Source organism: Dermochelys coriacea, chromosome 10 (assembly GCF_009764565.3).
Source record: "Dermochelys coriacea isolate rDerCor1 chromosome 10, rDerCor1.pri.v4, whole genome shotgun sequence".
NCBI classification, from domain to species: domain Eukaryota; kingdom Metazoa; phylum Chordata; order Testudines; family Dermochelyidae; genus Dermochelys; species Dermochelys coriacea.
Genome location: NC_050077.1, coordinates 74,509,077 through 74,535,198, shown reverse-complemented (window position 1 = coordinate 74,535,198; position 26,122 = coordinate 74,509,077). Strand labels below are relative to the sequence as shown.

At 39.0% G+C, this 26,122-nt stretch overlaps 1 protein-coding gene across 6 annotated transcripts in view; it reads right to left on the bottom strand.

Annotated features, from left to right (window-relative positions):
* The window catches only part of MCTP2 (multiple C2 and transmembrane domain containing 2), a 153,074-nt gene that overhangs the window by 45,489 nt on the left and 81,463 nt on the right, over positions 1-26,122 (bottom strand). For all 6 annotated transcript variants that reach the window (XR_006274660.1, XM_038420090.2, XM_043493612.1 and 3 more), the window contains 3 exons: positions 14,950-15,051; positions 13,319-13,393; positions 12,366-12,485 (listed from right to left, as the gene is read on the bottom strand). Coding sequence is in view for 5 of the 6 variants with exons in the window: in XM_038420090.2 (XP_038276018.1) it covers positions 12,366-12,485; positions 13,319-13,393; positions 14,950-15,051 (297 nt within the window). In the remaining variant the exon portion in view is untranslated. The remainder of the gene's footprint in view (positions 1-12,365; positions 12,486-13,318; positions 13,394-14,949; positions 15,052-26,122) is intronic.

Sequence of the window (26,122 nt, the reverse complement as noted above, 5' to 3'; positions counted from 1 at the left end):
TTAGTCATAAAAATAATCATTTAAAAAGACTGCAATGCTTAACTCCTGTGAAGAGACTTAGAGGAGAGGGTATTATAGGGACCGATCTAGTTGATGAAGAAAAGCAAAATGGATAGTTGTAAATAATCCTCCAAAATTTGTACAAGAAAGCAAAACTTCCACAAGTACTAACTGGCAGATCAATGCATAATTTAATTCTTGATGGACACATGCTGTTGAAATGCTGATCTCGCAGTATAAGTTATGCTTTCCCCATTTAATATTCTACACATTTTTAGAAAATTTGCTTAGCACATTTTAAAATGGGATTAGATCTTCCATAGTTGTCATCTTCTGACAGAGGCCAGCTTTGAACATTCTTTATATGGACATTGCAAAATGGGTTTTTACAGAGTAGCTAACTAGATTCCCACCCATCTTTGAATAATGGGAGCTGCAATCAGGCAAACAAGTATTTTTTCTATGCTTAAATCCATTTGATGTACACTGCCAGCTGATAATAGGGGTCAGATAACTAGGTACAGTTTGCAAGATTCTGTTTGCTTTTCCACACATCTACATGCAGCTGCTTTTGTGAAGTACCTATGTTACAAACGCATTCAGTTTATACAAGAGAATATTTTTCAACTGTGCATCTCAACTTTAAAAACATGAAAAACAAAAAAGGTTGCAGCTACTAGTGTGTGTATATTTACATGAACTCCTTCCATATCGAAGTATAATACAGCGGTTTTAAAACTGAACAGCAACAGAATACAACTATTGAAAATTAGTGATTGGCTTTGAAACAAAGCAGTATAGTTACTATTTGACATTAAAAGATAAAAGCTGAGGAAAAAGGCAGTAACATACAATGGAAAGCAACTTAGGGAGTTCTGAACCTAAACTAGTAGGGGAGACTAAGTTTGCTTGTTGTTTTGGGTTTTTTTAAAGTGTAGGTTCGTGTAAATATACTGTGTTCCTCTCAGTGAATCCTCTAAGAAAACCTAATATGAGAGTCTGAAATAAATCAGAATAAGACAGACTGGGGAAAACAACGGTACCATATTATCTATATATTTACATAAAATATATAAAGTCACTGCATTGTGTTTAAAACAAAGAGCACCCTAAACAATTCTAACCTTGGCTAAAAAGCACTAGGAAAAAATACAGATTAATCCATTTGCTTTTGAAGTGGTGGAGAAGGTGTCAAAAATCAGGGTTATACTGGGAAGCTAATTTCAACCTTTGCTATCAAGATACTGCATCTCACCATAAATCAACTATTTTATGTTTTTCATAGTTTGCTAGGACTTTGCGGATACACTCAGATAAAAATACATTTCCCCTGTCCCCCAAAGGGCTAAAAAGGACGAGAATGGGTTAAACATCCAATTGGACTTGATGTTATGATTTGATTTTAGGGTATTTATTAATTATCCTCCTCCTCCTTAAGCAATCTTGTATCCAACAACTCTGGACTTCCTGGTAACTGAATCTAACCTCTGCCATGTGCATCATATTTTAGCTGCAGCTAAAGAAAAGCAAAACTAAAAAGGGAGAAGATAGGCTTTTTAAATGCAATAGGAGTTCTACACCAAGCCTCTTTCATTTCAGATCTTGTAAAGAATGAAAAAAAATAAAGTGGTCTTCCCTTCCTTTCCGCACCCTCTCATGGTGCATCACGATAGCGATCATCATCACCACAAAAACCAAAATGTTGCATTGCCTTCAAAATACAGTAATTCTTCCAGATTTCTGCAAGTAGTGTTAGATTAGTACTGAATGGGTGTATCAAATTAATAATAAAATAGTTCAAGTAAGGAAAAAAAAAGAAACTGCCAGAAAAATCTGAGAAAAAACACATTAAAACGGGAGTTTAATCATTCATGAGAGTCTATCGCCACCTACAGGATTTTTCCCCAGTTTTGAAAACCAGTTAACAATCCTAGATGAAGAGTTTACTCTAAAATGGAGGGCTGGATCCTCAGTTGGTGTAAAGCAGTGTAGGTCCACTGAAGCCAATGGAATTAGAGCCAGATCCTCAACTGATGGAAATCAGTCTATTTTTGATGTTAGTCCAAAAGAGTGAAAAGCCCAGTTTTTAGAACCTTTTTTCTTTAGATTATACTTATGTGAAAACTAAAGGATGTGTTTGTTTTTTAAATGAAGACACAAAAATAAAAAATAGTTACAGGATGCCTAGACTAATGGAAGAATCAATTAAGGTCAGTGCAAGTCCATACTTTTCACGTACATCAAATATGCCTATTGGTTCTCTGAGAAGTTTTCTGATGGATGACAGGGATAAAATAACATAGTAAAAATCCCAACAAATCTGGGAAAAAGAAAAGTACCTCTAGGGTTTGCAAAACATGGCACATTTTTAATTGAATGTTCAATTTTATACTGTATGTGAACTTACTGAGGATGCTAAAAAGGTTTTATTTTCAGGAAACTTAAAAGATGAGCTTCTATTCATTCAATAATGTTAACTTTCTGTGATGCAGTCCACAAGTTTAAAAAAAAAAAGTCTGTAAATGTTATAAGCCTTGAAATTGCAAAAGAGTTATTTTCAGTAGAACCAGATGAGCTGATTTGATTGGTCACAAGTACATTTTTGTTATCTGTCTGCAGATTAGTCAGATGACAAAGATTACAATTATTGCTGTCTCAAATTCAAAATATACTCTAGAAACACTTTGTTTGAAGCCTCTCTAGCAAATCCAGAGCTGCACTTTCATGACAAAAGAACTGCACTTTACACAGTGTTTGTCCCTATATTTTTGTAGGAAATTCTGAGTGACATCAGTGGAATTCTGTACAAAGAATGAGGGGAGTGTATAACACATTGAATCAAGGATGGCTTGTACAATGACAGTAGGAACAACGAGCTAAATCCATTTCTGGCATAAGTAGATTCTGCATCTCCACTGACAGCAATGGAATTGATCTTACATACATGGATAATGAATTTGGATCCGTGTCCTTGACAATTAGTTGAATCCCAAGAAAGATGCTTGATTGTGCTGATTTGTGATTAGAACAACAACTAAAAGGACAGAATGTATCTGCTAAAACCCTAGGAAGTACTAGGAATCCAGTGGTGTTGGATATACAAGTAAAACCCAGCAATAGACTGGATCACAATTTTATCTTGTTGAACACAGTGTATGTTAAATAAATAGAAATTGTGTGGGACAGTATAAGACCAACAATAATCTCCTGTAAAATTAGATTCATAACTTCAAAAGACTAACACGTACGATTAAAAAAAGGCTTCATAAATCGAACAGCTAAAGTACAATACACTATAGCAAACTTTAACCAGACCACAAAGAGTTCTCTCTTCATAAACATCAGATCAGGCAGCTAAAATTATTACCAAAGCTCTCTTGTAACTGTCACCTGTGGTGGGTATAATTACAGGCTACTGCTACAAGCACGCCCACGTCATATCGCAATAAAAGGACCTACAGCTTGCCAAGACCAGCCAGACAATGGAGAACACACACCACCTGACGAGAGCCCAAAAAGATCAGCCAGAGAGACTAATAAAAATGACAGCTTAGAAACAAATGACAAAGCTTGAACCACAAAAAAGGCAATATCAAATTAGTTGGAAATGCAAGCACTGAGCAGAGTGCTCCAACAGGTCACAACTCAAGCAGGAAGCCAGTTAGAACTGTTGTCACATACGTTTGGTTCAAATTTAAGCTCTAAAGAACCCTTTTCAATCGACAAAATGTTTGTACATTTGGGACTGATTTTATGTGTCGTTATTAGACAGCCAACAGATGAAAAATACACATTATTAATTCAAGTCAGTAAGCAGGGGAGGGGGGATCTGTTTTAAGGGGTTATCTATCCTTGTACCACCACAGTGAATTCATCTCTGTCTTTGAAAGCCTGCATGCATGGCTCCCAATGACCCACAGTCAATGAGGGCTGTGCACATATTCATCCTATGGCAGAATTTGGCTTTCCAGCTCTGGCTGCAACTTTTGGATTACAAATATATATATAAAAAAAGCCTCAGGCTTAATTTAAAATCAGTTTAATGTAAGTATAGGGAAAATGGGAGCCAAGGGCTGAGGCTTTCCCAAGCCACCAGGGCTGAGGGATTAATTTCTACATGATGCACGCAAGTTTAGAAAGCACTACACAGAAAGCGCTGCGATTATTCACATAAATCAGTATAGGTTAGAATCATGTTAAGGATTTGAGCCACCAAAGGCACAGAAATTCACAGTAAGGGTGAAGTGTCCAATTCATAGTGCAACATAGTTAAGCAGAAACAGAAGAGTAGAGAATTAACCCTTAAGTGTCCTCCCAAACAATATTTGATAGATCTATTTCATAAGGGTGTTTTGATTTGTGCTGTCCTTCTTCAAGGCACTTTAAAAAGGGCTCCACAATAGGATCAATTTAGGACTGGCAGATTCTTAACGATATTCTGATTTCTTAAATCTTTGATTGCATAATCTGAAGTTTCCTTTATTGTTAGTTGAAGTAGTAGTGGTGGCAGTAATAGCTGAAAAGCCACTGAGGATTGAAATTCGGCCAATTAAAACATCAGAAATAGATCTACAGAAATAGTAAAGAATCACCAGAAGGCTCGCTTTCTTCAAACACTGAACAGGGAACTTTACTAGAAAAAGGAAAACAGTGTTACTACCAAAGATACGGTCTTCCCCTTCCCCTCCATTTCATTTCAGAATTTCTCTCTAGGGCTCTCCTCAGTCCCTGTCCTGCTTAGATTCCTAATACAGTTATAGAGAAACAATAGTTATATCCTCAAAAAGATTGGCTTGAGCGGCAAAGTTCAGATCCAAACTTTCTTGCAGTCTGAGGCGAGATTGGATCAGAGAGGCTTGTTTAGGCCCTTTTTTATTTAAAATTATTACACCCTCATGAGACTGTTCTCACTATTATAAAAGCCAGGTTTTCATCCTGCTCCCTACACTATGCTCCCACTGCTGCATATGAAATCCCACATTTGTGCATGCAGCTCTGTTACATGCATGTGACTGGAGATATGCAGGCAAATGTTCTGATGAGCAAGAAGCTCCTACAGACAACAAAAGAAACTCAGTGAGAATACACCTTATTGTAGAGATTTCAAGATATGAATTTTTGGGGGGACGGTTGGGGTGGGATGGAGGGCTACTGTTAAAGCTTGAGATACCTCTCTGTGTTCTGCTGCTGCAGTTAATATTCCCACAGCAATGACAATCATATGAGTATTTGGTTTAATTAATGTATCTTTCCAGAAAACAAGCTTCCATCTAAGATGTACTGCTAGTGCTAATTAGGGGATATTGCTAATGAACACCAGAGCCTTTTGCCTATAGGTCACCAGTACAAATCCACCCCATCTCATCAGAGAGTTAAAAATTATTCACATCTAATGGGATGTTGGTGGAAACTTTATGAAATGAGTTTAGTTCACAAACTCACCATCATGCTTTGCACTAAATGGAGCCGACTCAGGAGAGAGGCCAAGAACCTCATGGATCATGCAAACTGAACTACCATTACTCTAGAGGAAGTCCCTCCAGATTAGGAATGATGCATGCCGGCAGGGCAATGTGTGTGGAAAATATGTTCTTGTGCTGCCCTGTAGATAGATAGAGGTTAATTCATCAGGGCTGCATCAGCGCTAAATCCATAATTATTCTGAAGCTGCAGTTTACAACAATATGTAAAAGAGTTGTGAATATGTAAACTAATTGATTTAATAATCTGCATAAAATGTCATACATGGAGCTGTGCAAAATTTAGCAGCTGCGTATCGCCACCACACACACTTCCCACACTGCACTTCAGCCAAAACGTATGACCAACCAGCACAGCTCTGCCTATGCCTGCTACCATTCACTGGCCAACGGCCTAAACCACCAGTTATGTATGGCCTTGGAAAACAGCTTCTAACTGTCCCTATTCCTAACAGCAGCCCTGGTTAGCAGAGGCCCAAGACTGAGATAGTAGGGTATGCTTAAAATAAGTCTTAGGTGTACTGGCAGAACTCAGTCTGGGGGGTGGGGGAAGAGAGGGGACCAGCTGAAGGAGATCGGCGATGAGGTCAGAGGTTACCCAAGATACTATGGAGTTTGGTTTGCACCTTACACCTAGCTCTAATCAAATGTCTTTTATGATTTACATGAAAAAATTTAAAAGGAATATAATAGTAAAAGGCAGGCAATAGGTTCTTTGAATTTGCACCAGAGTATAGTTTTCTTAATACAATTACTGTAATTTCATTACATGACATAATTACTATTAATGCACGGAAAACTGTCAATAGAAGGTGTAATTATGTCGTATAAAATCATAAGCACAATGTGCAATGATGCATATTTATTTATAAAAATCATTCTGTGATTAAAATTAACTTTTAAAAGATTTAAAAAATGTATAATATATAGCAATAGCAATTAACTTCACAATTAATTTATGGGCTTAACTTCCACAACCATATTTGTGAAGTTTTTTTAATATGAACTGAACAGAATGAAAAACAGCATCTAAAAAATTAAGCCATATATAGGTCTAATGCTAGAAAAACTAGCAAGTCGGGAGCATGTGCGTATATCAATTTGCTCATAAACAGAAAACACATACGGAAAATTCCAGGCTGAAGATAGAAATTAATAAATGATTTCTGAAAAATAGTAACATACTATGGAAACAATGTTTAAATGGATGACGGCATAACACAAATCAATTGCTAGAAGCTGAATATCGACACATTCAAATTAGAAATTAGGCACACATTTTTAACAGTGAGGGAGATCAACCATTGGAACTAATTACCAAGGGAAGTTTTGATGTCTTTCACATCAAAACTGGATGCTTTTCTGCAAGACAGGCTTTAGCCAAATACAAGTTAATAGGCTCAATACAGAGGTAGTTGAATGCAATTTAATGGCTGAGATGTACAGTGGATCAGACTAGATGATCTAATAATCCCTTCTGGCCTTAAACTCTAAGGATATGTTCACACTGCAGCTGGGAGCGAGTCTCCCTGTGCAAGTAGACAGACTTGCACCAGTGAAGTTTGAGCTAGCACCCTAAATATAGCAACATTAGCACATTTCGGCTCAGGTGCAAGTTTGGGCTCAAGTGCACTAAGTTTCAAATCTGTGGAATTGCTGACTCTGGTAGGGAGAAAGACACAGTAGGAACTGTCCAGAATTTCTGCATAGATATACAAGTCAAATGGCCCCTAACACTCACTATGAGCAATTTGTCCAAAAATATGGATATTCCTAGTTATGTGTCAATATATCAGTGCCTTTTCTGGGTCTGCAGTGATTGTGATATTCACTATGTAGACAACCAAAGGTTTATAGACTACTTATGTTCCACTAACACTTTGTTTTGATCACTTAAGTGGTACACAGACTTTGTACTGGCCCTATGGACAAGGATGAATTCCACCAAGTTAAATTCATTTGATCATTGAAACTTCACCTTTCTCCTCACCTTCCACACACCAAAAGTCAACTGACTAAATTCTGATTTCACGTAACACCTATGTAATCCCAAACAGTACTCACCCTAGTGTCTGTGCAAATGACTGTAGATAGTGTGACAGGGTATATTCCCCACACTGGCCACTGAAAGGGTAAATTAGGCCAGGCAAGCTTAATTGACCAAATAAGCAGCCAGTAGGGGAAAGATATAGGCGAGAAGACCACCACTAATTGGAGGCAGCCGCAGCTGGGCTGGAAGAGAAGGGGCCTGTATAAAGCCCAGGAGCTGCAAGTAGAAAGGAGGACTGCAGGAAAGACAGGCTGCAGTTACTCCCTGAGAGGAGGGAGTTGGGATGCTGGTATACTCAGAGAGGCGGGGAGACAGTGATGTCAGAAGAAGCCCAGAGAAACAGCAGCAAAGGCTAAGACAGTTGGCTGAATGTTACAGGGTCCCTGGGCTGGAACCCAGTGTAGAGGGCAAGCCTGGGTTCCCCTACCAGCCACTGTGTAGTTGCACAGGGTATTGGAGATGCCAGCCAAACAGCTGGTCCAGAAGGACTGTGATTTCCCCGGAAGGGGAGGAACTTAGTGACCTAGCTGCCGCTCCAAGAGGGAGGGAGAGGCTATAGACAGAGAAGAAGATGGTTATAAAGACTGCTGAGAAGGGTGAAGCACCTGGCAGAACTGATCCGCAGGATGGCCAGGAGTAGGTGCCGCAAGCGGCGAGGGAACCCAGTCGCAGATAGTCACGAGTCATCAGTTTAAACTATTATTGGAATTATGTTGGATTGGAGGGAGTCTCAAGTGGGGTTCCACAGAAATCTGTTCTGGGTCTGCTGTTTAACATCTTATTAATGACCTGGATGTGTACACAGAAAGCATAATGATCAAGTTTGCAGATGACACAAAGCTAGAGGGGGCTGCCAATACTTTCGATAGAGCTAAAATTCAGAGGGATCTTGATAGATTGGAGAACTGGGCTATACGCAGCAAAATGAATTTCAACAAAGAGAAATGTAAGGTGCTACACTTAGGGAAGAAAACCAAATGCAAAAATACAGATTAGGGGAAAACTGGCTTGGCAGCAGCACTGCTGAGAAGGATCTGGGAGTTGTGGTGGATCAGAATATCAACATAACTCAGCAATGCACTGCGTTTGCATTTTTGCTTTTTTTTTTTTTTTTTTTTTTTTTGCAATTTTATGTTGCATTAACAGAGGCATAGCATCCAAGTCATGGGAGGTGACGGTACCACTGTACTCGGCACTGGTTAGGCCTCAGCTGGAGTACTGTGTCCAGTTTTGGTCACCAACATATGGAAAAGACGTAAAGAAACTGGAAAGCATCCAGAGATGAGTGACAAAGATGATCAAAGGGATGGAATGTAAGCCATATACGCAAAGGCTGAAGGAACTGGGTATGTTTAGATTGGAAAAGAGGAGATTAAGGGGGGACATGATAGTGGTCTTCAGATACTTGAAAGGTTGCCATAAAAAAAAAAAGACAGAGAAAAGTTGTTCTCTCTCACCACAGCGGGCAGGACAAGAGGCAACAGGTTCAAACTACAGCAGAGCAGATTTAGGTTAAATTTCAGGAAAAACTTCCTAACTGTCAGACCAGTAGGACAATGGAGCAGACTGCCTCCAGAGGTTGTGGAAGCTTCTTCACTGGAGGTTTTCAAAAGGAGGTTGGAGCCATCTGTTTTGGATGGTTTAGATACAACAAATCCTTCCTCTTGGCAGGGGGTTAGACTAGATGACTGTTGTGGTCCCTTCTAACCCTGTGATTCTATTACTCTAAACAGATAGAGTGCTGATGAGGAATTTGCTTTCACTTTTTAGTTGGTGTGTGTATGCATGTGAAATCTACTCACATGTTATTTATATTCCACTGTGGGGAGAGGACACAAGCACTGAGATTTAACTTGGGAGTATTTTACCCTGTAGATTGATGCAAAAGGAGATAGCACACTTTGGATTCTCCTATGGTCTCTCTCTCTCTGTGGTTCTCTCCGTCTCTCTTTCTCTGATGTGCCTCCAGCAGAAGTAGTAAATACTCTTGTCAAACTCACAACCCGGTCAACATTGATGGGAAAACATTCCCGGTACACAGTAATAGAGGTGTGAGAGCAGCACACAGCCCAGGGAAGGAAGGCGTGAAGGTTTCCTGTATTTGTGGCCATATTCTAAGCCCTGACAATCATGCACAAACAGTTTTAAAAAAAGATATGCCATTCACAGTACCATCCCTCAGCAACTGTGGTTGAATGAAGTAAATTAACTCTTGTACTTCCAATTTTGCATAGAACCAAGAAGAAAGGTTCAAGAGATGTCTTGGGGATCTCAGATTCCTCTCCTGCTGTTAATGTCAGAGTGGCCACATAGTAAAAGACCTGTGGAATAGGCTGAGCTGAAACTGGGATGCTTTTGGGAGGATAGTGGGTTTTTTAAATTGTTTTAATTCACCTTTCATTTGGTCAGTGAGTAGGTAAGAACACTCAATGGGTACTCCTAAACTCTGTTTTGCCTTGCTTTTCCAAGGGCTCAGGAAAAGAGTGGTTGAAAAAGTTGGAGGGAAGAGCAGACGTTTCTAGGCAGGTTAGAGGCGTTGTTTGTAATCATTTTTGACCTGCTGCATGTGAACTGCACACACAGTTTTCATTTTGCACCGAGACTATGGCAAAGGCACTTTTAAAACTATTAACAGACACTCTGGAAATATTCATAGTGAAGGAAGCAAAATTAACACTAATGCTGAATCAGCTAGGTTTAAAATTTATTTTCAGAGTAAAGTTACTCTATCTTAACATTGTACAATCATTTCCCACCCACCCCTACAATGACATATCATCACACGACATTAGTTCTATGGGGAAGGCATCTACGACACACAGTAGAAAGAGAAATTTGGAAAATTGTCCTTTTCACCCTCTGATCCCATTTTTCCTTCTCTAGATGCATCTTGGACCATCACCTATAGCTCCTTGATCCTAGACACACTTTCCCACTTTCAGTCTCTCTACACTTGCCCTTTTTTCCTTATATTTCATTTTCCCTCACTTGCTAACATTGCTATATTTCTCCATAGCCTAGAAACAGACATCTCCACATTTGTTTTTGCCAGATTCAGTGAGCTACTTAGCCATATGCCTAACTTTAAGCATGTGCTCAAGTAACTTGCTGAATCAGGGCACTTGGCACCCTGTATGTTCACCTTCTTTTCCATTTCCAGTATGTACAAACATGCAGTTGCACCACTGCATTCACACTACTTGCTTCAACTAAGAGTCCCATTTTACCCTTCACATTCAGAATACACACACACGGGTCTCGGGAACCACAGCGATTGCACATGCACACTCAAGCATAAGAGTAGCAGATCGTCCCAGGAACCCAGAATTTTATGTCTAGAGGAAAGAACTAAAATTAACTGAGCCTTCTTCCTCTTGGGATTCAGTATATCTGTGTACATAACAGGGAAAGATACATCAATTAGTATCTCAGTTGGAGAATGGACTGGAAAACACTAATCCTTACCCTTTCAAGCTCTTGATCCATTAGAGTCAACTGTGTATATTATCAACGCAAGTAAAAAACAAAAACAAAAAAACCCCTTCTCTTCTCCTCAACTGTGTCTGCCAGATCCCTCTCAACCTGCACGGTGAAAGACAGCTTCTCCGTCTTTACTCTGTGCATCTTTCAAGCAGCGACAGCTCACTTTACTGATCTGTGCAAATACACTGTGAAGTGTTTTCATCAAAAGAACCCTAAAGCAACTTATAATTCAAAGACAAAAAGGGAGGCAAACACTTGGAGATGTGGCTGTTATTTGGTTTAACAAACACTTAACTCAAAAACTTTTTTTTTCCCTCTGGACCACCACAAAACAATTTTGCAACCTTTAATGGCATGCCAGGCATTTCAAGCATGAAGAAAATGCCACACACTGCTGAATAAAAAGGAGGAGAAACCTCTTTCTGCTTGAGTGGATGAGAAAGCTAAAAAAGAGTGTTTACTACAACGAGGAAAAAAAAGAATGCAGCTGAAAAGTGGGCCAGATAGGTGGAGAACTTGGCTGTTAGTTCTCAGACCACACCAGAATCTGCTGACCAATTTTTTAATTTATATTATATCTATCTATCTAGTTATTACAGTCAGGTGGGCAAACTTGCAAGAGACAATTAATGTCAGCACAGAGCTGCTTGTATGTAGTCAGACAAGTGGCACACCCTCAACTAACAGGTGTGGCAAGCATTGCTGAACTACAGTAAAATGCAATCTCATTGAAATTAAAGTTGAAACGGAAAAGACCTATTAGTTCATCTTGTCCCATCAAGAAGGATTGTTGCCTATAGTCTTGTTCTTCCAGTGCTTTATCAGCAGCACAACAAGCCAGAGGTAGGTCACAGGGCTGCAGCCATTCCATTATCGCAAGTCCAGCCAATATGACCTTCTGTAAGACCTTTGTGGGGATTCTAGATCGCTAGGTCCTTGGTCGTCACACTCTTCTCTGTGTAAACCTATTGAGAGCCAGTGCAGCCCATCCAACCCTTATGTGCAGAGCCTTCGGAGGCCCCCAGTGCTGCCTTTGGGCCCATACAGCTCCTCCATAAAAGGTCTCAGAAAGGGCTTTGTTGTGCAGAAGGCCTCTGCAACAGGTGAAAATATGGGAGAGATTGTTCTAGAAGGACCGCCATAGTGTTCGTTTTGCATTCAGCACAAGAAGAGCCTGATCAAGCTTGGGACTTGTGGGCAGTACAGTGATTTAATAATAATACTGAAGGACAATAATAGTAACACCAACCAACAACAAGAGAGTTTAAGCTGGGGGGGGCATAGAGAAGGTGCTGTAAGACTCAATGCCTCATATCCAGTTAGTCTGATGGAATATGAATAAATCCACTTACCACAAATGCTACCACACTCCTTAGTGTAGATTCCCAGAGAAAGCAGCTCCTTAGGAATTGTATTGTATTCCATATCGCCATGGTGATTTTTTTCACACGATCAACATTTCTCGATAAGATCTGGTAAATGTCGGACGGGAGGGGAGAGAAAGGAATTTAATTAAATGCTCCAATTTCCTACTTCACTTCAGGAACAGTGACAATTTTAAGCTACAATTGCCTTTGTGCTTGTACATATGCTACAGCTTCTATTTCAGAGACACGCTCCAGCTACTATGTGTTTTCATATGACACCCAAATATTTCAGCACTTCCCCCCACCCCCAAAATCTGCAAGTCTGAAGGAAAAAGAATGGAAGCTTCACCCCTCCACCCAAAAAACCCCCAAAAAACAAAACAGACACCTTTATGGCAAAATCCTACAGAATTTAACAGAAAATGAAACCCTTTCCCTTAGGGGTTTGGGTTATCTCTATATAGAATTGAATAAAAAAAATATATTCTTGCTACAGATAGTTAAGAAATAGAAAGAATATTAGTCTCAATTAAATACTATAGACTTTCATAATAATTGATTTAGAACCTTATTCAATTTCTATAATATCTTATTGTTTTTCTTTATTCTTCAGGGATGAAACCAAAGTATAGGTTTTTGTTTCAAATTCCATAAACTGTGGAACATGCATATATGTTAAAAGTTCTTTATTAAGCCATTCTTTTCCCTCCAGAAATGGGGAGATATAGCACCACAGAGTTAGATCAGGAAGCAACTGTGTGTGAATGCAAATCAGCATTTATACACATGCAAAAAGTCTACAGAGAATTGACATCTGTGTTACATGTTTCTATACATAAATAGAGTTTGACCATAGGTTCTACCACCTGGGTGTACTAGTGAGGCTACTAAAAAGCCATTCCAAACAGAGGTGAAAGCTCGGTCCAGAGACAGCCTACCTTCTTTGAAAACTTGCGGTTGTCTCCAATGAAGCGCTTTTCTCGTGGCTTGAAGGTTCTGATACTTGCTTTTACCTGAGGAAAGAATAATTTATTTAGAATGTTACCATTCAAGCTTGTTATCATCATACTGATTTGGAACTCTAGTGTCCTTTACTTATTTATTTGTTTCAGTCTCTAAATGGTTTATGACAAGGTGTTAGGTGTACATATCAGTTATTCTGCACAATCCTGGGGCTCATCTAGGTTGCTCCAATAGATCTAACTGCCTGCAGAGCGGCAGACTGCAGGGTGTGAGCAGCTCCATGCTTAAGCTCAGCACACAGCTTAGCATATTCCCTTCTGTTCCTCTGTTGGATCAACCCCATACAGAAAAGTTCTAAAAAAAGAGACAGGAACTGAAGATAACATCCCAAAATGTCCTGTTCATGCTGCATATTTAATACTAAGGTACTAGAAGGGACATCCAAGAACAGACGAAAGTATTTTACACTTCTGTAATAACCTTAGCCACTTAAACCAACTTGTGATATATTTATTCATGCTGAATACTACCTTACTCTAGTAATAGGTCCACTGAAGTCAATGGGATGACTCATGGAGTAAGGTGCTACTCAAATATGAGTAATGGTATTATAATTTAGCCCACAAAAAGTAGTATCTAAGCCATAGGTAGGAGAATGGTCAAGTGGATAGGGCACTGGGTCTGCCACAAACTTTGTGTGTGACCTTGGTCTAGCCTATTCTGGCCTTAATATCCTATCTGTACATTGGAAACAGTACCTTCCTATCTTACTGCAGTGTTGTGCTGATACAATAAATTAAAGATTACAAAGAGGTTCCCAGACACTACAGTGATGGCTAATAGACACTTAAATAGATCGATTCCAGTTTATCTGAAAAAACAGGAATGGCCTGGGAACAACTTTGAAAGCCTCCGGAAAAGGGGAGCCATAATATATTTGAGCTTGTTCTTTGACAAAGAGCGTTGATCATTGTTCTCTGTAGCAACATCCCAAACCTAAACTCCATACAAGGCAAAATAGTACCTACCAACCATTTAAATAAATAAAACTTTGCTTCCTACATCACTGTAGTAAGTGGCTAGTCAGAAGCGAGTTGCGTTCCATCCAGCAACAGCAAATGTAAAACAGAATTTAATTCAGTAAGAGACAGTGGGACACAAGCAATCTGAGACCACCACACCCATGTCTCAGTTTTTGCTCCTGTCAACACTCTCTGAATAAAATATTGTGGGTCAACTTTCTGGGAAGAATTAGTCGTTAAAATTCCTGCATAGGAATGTAAATATTAACTCCCTTTTTTGTTACTGCAAATTAAGCCCTTGCGCGCAATAACCCACACCTCTTCCCAAAACATCTGTGGTTATCCCCAGCCCAAAGTTGCCATTTCATTGTCATATCAACTTGGATGGAATGTTGCAGCATTGTGATCTGCCAGTATTTCTTTATAAAAAGAATAAAGCCCAACCTTCCCTCCAGATGCAACCAGGTCAGGACCTTCTCCATTCAGTTCCTGTGTTTAAAAGACCAAGCCCCTTGGCACTAGCAAATTTAGGCATTCTAGTTTCTTATATAGTGGATGAGTTAAGTGAAAACATTTAAACTTACTGGATTAAATAGGACATCCAACTCCAAGCAAACTACTCCTTTTGAAGCAAGTTCCAGGTCTTTATTCTTCAATGTATAACAACATTGCTGTCCATTTCTAATCTAGAATCATAATAAATAAAATAAAATAAAATAAATAAAGTGCATCAATAAATATTAATTCTCTGCTGTGTCTAAAATAGCTTTCCAGCCACCGTCCTTCCCCAGAAAAGATGACAATATAGTAAAAGCCTGAAATGCAACATGATCATTGGATTAGAGGACTATAAAATTGCAGATTAAAACTATTACCATCCAACTTTAATTTACAGACCCTGTACTTTTATAGCAGAGCAGTGCAAACAATAACCAGCCTGAAAATTCTGTCTTGGAAGCCAGTGAGTTGATGGGAAGTAATCAGCCTATGTTATTACAGATTTAAAATGGAAGTTTTCTTCCAAAGATCAGAAAAGGAAACACAACAACAACAAAATCAAAACAACAAATCTCCAAATTCTCAGTTTATTGAAAGGTTGTCAAATTATTAGCCATAGAACAAAAAGAGTCCAAATCAATCAATCATTACAATTGGAATGAATGTTAATGTAACAAATGTTCAAAATAAACGAATTCCTGTAAAAGACTTTCCCCCTAGAATTCCAGATGCTGTTTCTATGCTCTAATCTGCCTGTTGGCCCTGTCAGGTTAAATATCTATGAAAAAAAACCCATCTCCTTTACCATTTTGCAAACTATTTGGCTCAAATAAATGGCATCCTCTCTTCAAAAGTGATGGCAGAAATGTATTTATTATACACAGTAGGATATGTATTGATTAAACATTTGGCTTTTTAGGAAGCGGACCAGTTAATTCTAAACAGCAGCAACATAAAAACTGCAGCTCACCGAAAATCTCCATTTGGGGACTGTAATGATCAAAGATTAAAGATAACAGGAAATCTGGGGGCATGAAATTGCAACCATATTTAAAATAGCTATTGCTGTCAAGGCATTAGTTTAGTACAAGTGCTCATACAAGCCATGGTGAAAATGGGTAAGGAATAAAACGCACAAACGGGAATACAGTGTTTTCACATGACAAGGAAAAGGTCACTTTCTTTCCCAATGCTGCTCCACCTCCTCTGTACTGAATAGTTTTTTTTTTTTTTTTTTTTAAACAGATTTATCCCTTTCCTGGCTAATGGTTAAAGAAAAGAGGGCCCCCAGAGAGAACTAGTTTGCATCCTCAGTGGGATCCAAACAGGAATTCCAGCTTCCACTAATGCTGTCATCCAAAGCTTCACCTGATAGGATGTTTTGCGGTTGGTATTATATGTTTCGTTTAACAAAAAAAAAAAAAAAAAAAAAACACACATGGTGTCTAATTGATTTTAGATTGATTCTGCTTTCATTACATGAGCATTTCAAACCACATATAGGTGGAACCTATATGGGATACAACACAAAAGGGGTACCTCCATGAAAGCAGCTTCTTCGAAGTTGACAACAAATATGATGCCACTTCACAGCCCAACGGTTTTAGACAGTGCTGCCAAATCTGGACCTGCAGGGCTACTAGTGCTAAGGTGATGTTTATTCCTCGTATTCCAAGAATATATGACTGGAATGTAAGCTGCTTTGTGCTGATTAACAGCTAAAGCTGATCAAATAGTGGAATTTTTCATCTATGAAAAATATGGATATTTTGAGGTTTGGTCTTTTGTTCCAATTCAGGACATCAAAATATCACATTTTTTTGCTAAATGAAAAGTTCTGAAAAAATTTTATTTGGAAATGTCAAACCAAACATTTCAACATTCCTAAACTAAAATGTTTCATTTTGATGTGTAGATCAGAAATGAAACAATTTGTTTCAATTTTTCCAATTGGAAATTCCACCAAACTCAGTTTTTTTCCTCAGAAAATTTTGATTGCAACCAAATCCATCTTATTTAAAAAAAAAAAAAAAAAAAAAAAAAGAAAGAGGAAAATGTTTTGTTTAAAAATGTTCAACCTGCCCTGTGAAACAGACATATGATAAGAATTAAAGCACTGCGGGAAGTCAGTATATCTTCTCTTTTGACACAGTTCGCGATGATGCAATCACAGTTTTCACTCACCTCTGTTGTTTAACAGGAAACTTGCATGTATTACATCCATGATTCCCTCCATAAACTCACCCACATCAATTCTGGACATGATACTAATTCTATACTCACTCCTCATATCCAGCTGATACAAGAATCTGGGGCAGATGAGCAGCAGAAGGATATTACACATGGTATCTTAGGCATTCTAGCTAGGGAGACAGCACAAATAAATGGCTTCCCAAGAGACTCCAAATCTGCTTGAAGAAGGCCTGCAACCAATGGCAAACTCAAATCTGTAGATACAGTCTTCCAAGCAGCCTATCTACTCTAGTCCACCAACCAATGAGTGTGTTATGTCTCCTATTCTGGAATATAAACAAACTTCCATAAGGCTCAGAGAATTGATCATCTTCACATTTTTCTTCCTTGATAATAATATAAACCAATCAAAATCCACAAAGTAGTCCAGATGGATTGGGTTCCTGGCCAATCACTTTTGCAGCCTGTTAGCCTGGAGAACATTCTGGTTAACATTTCTGCAACAGGTAGAAGGAATGCTGCTGAAAACAACTTCTCAGAGGTGCACGTGTGCACACACATTCACAGCAGGTAACTCGAAGCACAATTCAGACTTTAATGTACATGTCTGTTAATATTGTGCTTATTTCATATCGAGCTAAAACAAATCGGATAATTAAATTATATATGGTTTAGTGATTTTCTGCATCTTTCAGATACACATTCCTCATAGCTCTTCCTCTGTTCCTAGTGTGGAAAACATCCTTGAAAATAACCTGATGAGGAGTACTCTTAATCTGTCCTTGGTATATATTAGTTAATTATCCATTTCAAAAATCTAGATGAGGAAAGCATCAACCACAGTAGTACCACATGTGGCTAAGTAGAAACATGCAGTACTATGACAGTAGCTTTAGCTAGACTTACTAGGTTTGATTCTGGCATCACACCATTTTACACCAGAGCAAATTCCATTGATTTCACTCCAGATTTGCACAGTGAGAGCAGAATCAAATGCAGTGGGTATGGCTCCACGTGTGTCTGTATGCAAGTTTAGAACCAACAATGAATCATTCCCATTGCAATGAATTATGGTATCTGAGAGACTGTTGATTTCCTAGTTCACTGACCTTCTTAAGAAAAAACAGAGGGGAAAAAATTTGAAATAAAAGTGGTGTTTCTCCACCTTGCATCTTTTATTGAATACAGGGTAAAAAAAAACCTGTTTAATGCACCACTAGCACGCTATCCCAGTTTGCTTCAACAAATGCAGTGGGGAAGTTCAGTACTTTTGATCATATAGAAATAAAAAGGTAGCATCCCTCAGAAGTACACAGAAAAAAACGTCCAGGTTAGCTTTTGCTACAGTACATTTCCATTGCATTAATTTCTTGAGTCACACTTTTCTCCCTACATTTGTTTCTGTTTCAATACAACACATTCCCGCCAAACATCTAAAGATGGCCAATTCTTTTCCATTTCATTTGGAGTCCACTTTTTCCTCATACCTCTGCTGTTCATGGCCATTGGCAAACATTCCCACTAGCTACAGGAAATGTGAATGGATGTTACATCAAAGTCAGGCAGAAAGTATCTGAAAGACCGATTAAATCTGACCTACCATTGTGTCCCCCAACTACAATAACTTTTCCTTTGTGCCTGGAATCCCAAGGATTTCATTCAATAATGAGTTCAAAGAATGGTCTCTGTAACATGACTTGTCTCTGACAAGGCTATCAATGAATACTGATTATTACAGCTAGGTGAAAAGGACAGGAATACTTTTTACACAGACACTTCTGATCTAAATTTGAACAGGGCTGAGGTAGGACCTTTCAAGAGACGTAGTTAAGGCTACTCCTTAGTGACACTATGCTTTACACCTTGATCAGATCCCACAATGGAATGCCTACATTGTTTGGGAGAGCTGATCGTGTGCAAGATTGCCTGTAACAGGTTGATTTAACACCGAGGGCAGGAAAGTCCGACTTATTGATTTGCTCCTTTTTGTAAGGTCTGAGGCCAGATAGGATGGTTTTTCCTAGCACTGTTTGGTTTCAGCTAGATGGATGTGCTATAAGAAAACGAATCCAACATCTTCTCAGCTAGCTCGATGTAAAGACAAAAACTAATGACTAAGAAAAGCTATGAACAGAAAATCTGAAGAATTCTCAGAACCAAAAGATTTCTTCAATATGACGTACCTCCTCACCCTACTGTTTATATCCCTCATTAGACATTTTTTTCCCTTTTATTCCTACAAAACTTATTCAGTGATATAGCTCAGAATACCTGCTGTTTGCTTTGCCCAAAAGTTCCTGTGTGTTTTATTGTAAGCTGTTCCATCAAAAAAAAAAAAAAAACCCATGCACACACAAAAAAAAACCCACAAAAAAAAAATCCTTCAAATCCATAAAGCCTCCCCCATATCCTCATTCAAATGCTTCTGACACTCACCCTTGTCATGATGCATACAGAGGAGTCATCTGATAATGGTAAGACAAGGGGCAAGTTGTGATTACTACAGTTACCTATACTGATGCTAGAACTTCCTACTATACTATTATTGTCCTGTCTTCCTCCTCCCCCAGCCCACACCACTTGGTTGCTTCGCTTGCAGATAACATCTTGCCTTTTAGTTTGTTAGCTCTTTAAGCAGAGACTGTCTCTTACTCTAGATTTGTACAGCACCTAGCATACAGGGCCCTAACATGACTGATGCTGCTAGATGAGGGATCGGCAACCTTTGGCACGTGGCCTGCCAGGGAAAGCCCGACACGTCCTCAGGTTCTGCTGATCGCAGCTCCCACTGGCTGTGGTTCGCCATCCCAGGCCAATGGGGGCTGCGGGAAGGGCGGCCAGCAGATCCCTCAGCCCCGCACCACTTCCCGCAGCCCCATTGGACTGGAACGGCGAACCACGGCCAGAACAAGCTGCGATCGGCCGAACCTGCAAACGCAGCAGATAAACAAACCATCCCGGCCCACCAGGGGCTTTCCCTGGCGGGTCACATACCAAAGGTTGCCGATCCTTGTGCTAAATACTACCACAATAATAAATTATAAGAAGTCATAATTATTAAACTTAATTCTTCTAAAATTCCATATTCCCCTTCAAGACTCATAAGCAAAAGATAGCTCTGACCTTCCATTGTCACTTCAAGAGCCAAGGCAAGGCCTGTGACTAGAGCTGATTGAAAAATCAAAATTTCTATCCTGTAGGAAAATTCCAATTATTTCAAAATATGTTTGTGTTCAATATTTTGACATTTTGTCCCAATTTAGAAGTTTTTCATAGAATGGAAGTGTCTGTAAAATTGTGCTGGAAATATTGAAATGTTTCATTTCCAGTAGGTTTGGAATTCATCTGTGTCCCCCTGAGCTACCTCAGTACTTCATGAAACTTGTATTTTGAGTGTCTCAAGTCCCCATTATCCCCAGGCAGCCTACACCATGATTCCCATAAGGCACTGCTACAGTTCAACCAGAGAGGACACCATGGTGCATCATGGGAGACGTAGTCCAGCGAGGAGAGAGGCACCTGAACTACAACTCTCCTCAGGCATTGCAGTAGCTCAGGAGGACACAGATTAATGTTAAACTGTCCTCAAACAGAACATTTCAAGTTGGTTCTACAAACTCAAATGTTTGGTCTGTGTTGACCTGACCAGAAACTAAATATTTGTTTAGGTTTTCCTAAAAGAAAATCAGGAAATTTTCCATGGGCAAATGCTGACTTTCCCATCATAGCATTTTCCATTAAAAAAAAAAAAAAAAAAAAAAAAAAAAGGGATGATCACATCAAGTATCCTAATAGGTTTAGATAATACAATAAAAATATTAAAATGGACACCCTTTATTTGCCTATACTGGTTGTTTCCGTCATACCAATAGAAACTTATTATTGGTTGAGTTCACTGGAAAAAAAGAACATGATCATCTTTGTCTTCAACCTTCATTTTTTGGAGAGACGCAGCTGTGATATGAATTTAGTCCTTGGGCTGAATTTAAGACATCCCTGCTCTAAGCTGAGTAAGTACTATTGGGCAGATTCTGGCACCTGCTATGGCCCCTTCTTTGCTGCTCCAACAATATAAAGAGGGCAGAATAGCCATCTGAGAAATTTCCCCAGCACAAAGGGCTGCCATAGATCATCCTACACTGCTACCTCCACCCACCTGCCCAACCCACCAATGTAGGGGCATGTGGAGGAAGTATGTCAGTATAGGGGATGCCTGGCATGCTTTGTAATCCAAATATTTTGGGTTACCCAGCAGCCCATTGGTAGTTGCGGGGAAGCTGACACAAAATAAGGCAGCCTCTAGGGTTGCTCTAACTTACATTATGGACCATGCCTGAAACAACCCAGATTTCCAGAAGTGCAAAGTTGCACCTCTGCAGCCCCATCCCATGCTGTGCCTCCAAATAACCTGGTTCTGTATCTTGGTGTAGGGGAGATATCCAATCTTAATGAGAACTATGGTGTAAATCCACTGTAACGTCCTCCCCCAGCTTTCTATCCTTCCAGGCCAATATTGTGTTGCATTTTTCTCAAATTCATGAATATATCTGCTGAACTGTTCTTACAAACGCCCCCTTAAAACAAATGTGACAGAAAACAGTATTGATGTAACTAGCCAATGCTAAATCTATTAAGCAACCACCTTACTGACCGCTTGTGAATTTTAATGAAATAGTAAAACCTGAGATTAATTCAACATAAGGCTTTGAAAAGACAGGAACCTTACACAGCAAAGGTTTTTTCTTTGCTTTTAGCTCAAAGAAATATGGTTTAGTGAGGTTTTTTGCACTGAAATAGGAAAACTTCACCATGTATCCACCTTTGATGTGAATCCGATGTCATATCTTCATGATACGACTCAACGCAGCTGGGTAAAACCCTTGTACATCATCACCCTTGATGTATTCAATGGACAATGGCTATTCCCCCTGGGTAACATGTCTAAAGCATTTGGGACTCAAATTCTTTCTGGGTCTCATCACTAATGCACGGTGTCATACAGTTGTACTGAGTAACAAAGAGTGCCTAATAGAAGAGACGCATGGAATTATTCAAAGGCAACTTTCCCTCGGAAAGGGAGACAGCAAGCCACCTAGTCAACCCACTCAATGCCAGATAATACAACTGTAGTGTTACCACAATTGTCACATATAGGGCCTGATCCTGTAGCACCAAGCGCTACTGGTCAGATGCTAAGTGCCCTCAACTCCCAAGGAAGATGAGGTGCTCAGTATCTTGGAGGCTCAGGTCCTTGTGTTCTCAATCTGAGACATCCCTTAGAACATGAAACCTCTGGGACATTTATGTTAGTTATTGTCACTGTACTATTGGATACTGAAACCATTTGGTTATTTGATGAGGATATTTTACAGATCTTTTCCTGTTAATTAAAAAAGAGTGCAGCTGGAGTGCAATGTTGAGCTGATAATGCTACAGATAAGAACATTCCATCTTGTGACATAGTACTTCATCTGACCGCCCCTCCAATATGGGGATATGTGATACAAGACCATTATACTTTGCTTTCAACTTCATTGAAGCACATTACATACTTCCATCTTCCAAATAACTTGCATCTTTGTATAATATGGGAATTTCTTGAAGCAAAAATGAAAAGACCATAAGATCGTTTTAATAAGAAGCGGGAGCAAAAGGCAAGAGAAATGGGAGAAAAATTCCTGGGCTGATTAACATGGAAAAAAATTCTCTTAGCCAAACTCTCCTGAGGTTAGGATATATAAAGTACATGCACTGTATTTGGTCCACAGCTTGCTGGAACATACCAAGCTTCAATTCCTCATATTGCTGAGCTGGGTGTTAAAAATTCCTCATCTTTCATTAGTACCAAGTCTATTTTTTAACCTCAGAAATGCTTTAAGCAAAGATGAAGTCTGGTCTTGATTTCAGTGATTGATGCCAGAACCTTCCAAGTGCTGATTCAGACTCACACTGACACGTGTGGCCTTTGGGGAGTCAAAACTTCCCTGACTCAATTTCCCTACCTGTAAAATGGAGACGATACCTAGTTCAGTGGGACATTATAAAAATCAGTTAATGTTTCTTTGGTTCTTTGAAAAATTAAGTACTAAATATTATTTTTAGAGCTGCATAAAAATTCACAAATAATTTGGTCAGCAATTTTTGCTTTATTCAGTTCACCAACCAAATATGAATTTCTCAAATTCATTCACTATTTGAAATTATTGGCAAATTCTTTTTTGAACTCTTCCCCCACCCCATAAGTTATTGTTTCTGTTCCTTAATTGGATGATGTATGGAACAGACTATTCAGGATGAAGTGTAAATGTCAAATATCACAATGGAGTGTGGCAGTCCAACTGTTTTTGTTTGTTTGTTAATATTTATGCCTTTAAGCTTAACATTAATTGGTGATGAGCATTTACAATAGTTAAGCTTGAACACTTGATTTTGTGCAAAGCACCAACCTAAGAAAATCATGACCACATCGGAATCAAAATAAACTCTCAAATTTTAGTATTTAAGGAACGCTCCCCCCTCACACACCATATGTACATACACTGAAGTCTATTTTTTATTAAGATGAGAATCTCTGTCACCCATAACTGAATCTAAAAGTAAATGCATTTCATATGCAAACAGGTCACAAGTAAAACTCATGCATTTTTAACCAAAGAGATAGAAAATATTGTGAAATGCTTTTTGGTTTTCGGCAAGGGATTTAATGCCAGGCAAAGGTTAAGCCCAGTCGCCTATGAATTAGATCGTTTGTGTGGTTACCAGCCACCACTCCATGTGATTCCAACTACTGCTCTCGTAATATATTTCTCAAAAGAATTCAGAGGATACACTCAAATGTATGGACAAAGTGCTAACATTATTGGGTTAAAAAAAAAAAAAGACTCCGATTTCAAAGAAGAGAGTTTCAGAACACTGCAAATCTCTGACTGAACAGCCTAACTTAATAGGTGCTAAATGGTTTTTAATCATAGGCAGAGAACAGTATATTTACACTAGATTTGCATTAAATAGGAGGCAGCAAAGTTTGGAAGGGAAGGAAGAAAATCAGTTGGCTTGAGAAAGCATAAACAATTTTTTTGTCTCAAATCTTGGACAAAGAACCCAGACTGAATGGAGTTTGGACTCTACCACACACATACACAATCCCCTCCTCTGCCTTGTTACAGGCTTCCTAAGGGATATTTAACAAACGCCTATAAAATCAACAGAGGATCCAAATCTAACATCTCCTCACTGTGAGCCCACACAGCCTGCTGCTGATCATGCAGACCATTTGGCAAGCACAGGTTCTGCAGGAGAGCAGCTGCTCGAGCCACTCTCTTCCAGTAACATCAGGGATACGATGACTTGGGGAAAAATTAGCCAAGCGACCAAAAATGGAATAAAAGATGTTCAGAGTTGTTCTTTCCTGTAAATATCAAATGGTTCTTCACATGAAGCCGACTAATATTGTTCTAAAATTGCAGATGTCAATGACTCAGGCCTCTAAAATGGACAAGCAGAAAATAAATGTCTTAAGGAACTCATGGAGTCACAGTAGCAGAGTAAAAGAGGGCTGCAAAACACTAATTCTAATGTGAGAAGAAATGTACATGTATTATTTGAAGCTCTTTTACATATTATGAGACTATGTTCATATCAAACCTGATCCAAAGCCCATTGAAATCTATGGAAATGCTCCCTTGGATAACAGTGGGCTTTGGATCAGGCCCTCAAATAGTAACATTTACAAAAGTCATGCATTTAAACTCCATCCACACCATTCTGTATTCACCTCACCCTTCATTCCCCAAAACAGAAAATAAAGAAGTGGGGGGCAAGGGAATTAAAGAGGAAAAAAGGCCCATTTTAGTCCATCAATTTTTGTTTCCAGTTCATTTACTTAAACCAAATTTTTCCAAACTAAAATTATGCACCAAAATTCATATTTAGGTGCATAAATAAAGGGGACCTGATTTCCAGAACTGATGAATCCCTCCTCTGCCTAAAATACTATTTAGGCTTTATTTCTGGTGATGATCAGCAAGAAAGAACTCAGTGTGACTTTCAGATTCCTGATTGAGTTATGCCAGCAATTAGAAAAAACAACTCTCTTTTAACCTGTAAAGCAAGAGACTGTGAACGGAGATCACAGAGGAAGAACACACACAGAACCCATGAGCACTGTTCTTACAGAATCACTTTTCAAAGTATAACTGCACTTTATTTTGTGGTACTGGATTATCAATAAGGAGTACTTGTGGCACTTTAGAGACACAGACTAACACGGCTGCTACTCTGAAACCTGGATTATCAATATTAGCTTTATGCAGATAATTCATACAAAAGGTAGCCAAGTATCATCACTTAGATCCATAGAGCCCACCTTCTGTATTCAACCCTTTTCATAAGCATCTACACTGAAATCAAAGTTGATATGTTCGCTTGGTAGCCACTTGACTACTGAATGCTTCCCAGTACTTTTCCAATGCCTCATACGTACAGGTGCTGATAAAGCAGATATGAACGGCAAATACCTACATTAATGCAGTTAAAATTGCACACAAGGCAGAGATTGCAAAAGGTAAGGTTCTTACAGCAGCATTCACTCTGCTGCACCCGACATCCTATATGCTGGAATGACAAATATTTTAAAATATAAAACAGTGATATAGTAAGCCACAAAACTGACACCCCCTCGCACATGCAGAGAATAGAAAATGCTACCCACTATAGATGTACTGTGGCTATGTTAACACTGCTGCTGGAAATATTGTTATTCAATTAATGTAGTTTTCTAAAACTTAACTTCCTAGTTGAAAACAATTAAATAGTCTGCGCTTCATAATGTTAACATCCAAATTTTCACAAATGGGCTCTGAAGTTATCATCTAGCAAAGCGCTTAAACACATGTTTAACTTTAAGCACATAGGTTGTCCCACTGAAGTCAATGAGATTACGCCCAGGACGAAAATTAAGCATGTGCTTTTATGCTTTGCTGGATTGGGGCATGAGTTCCTGACTTTCCTGGCACGGTTTGGCTGCCAACAATTTTCAGCAGGACTGCTTTAATAGGGGAGCAGATA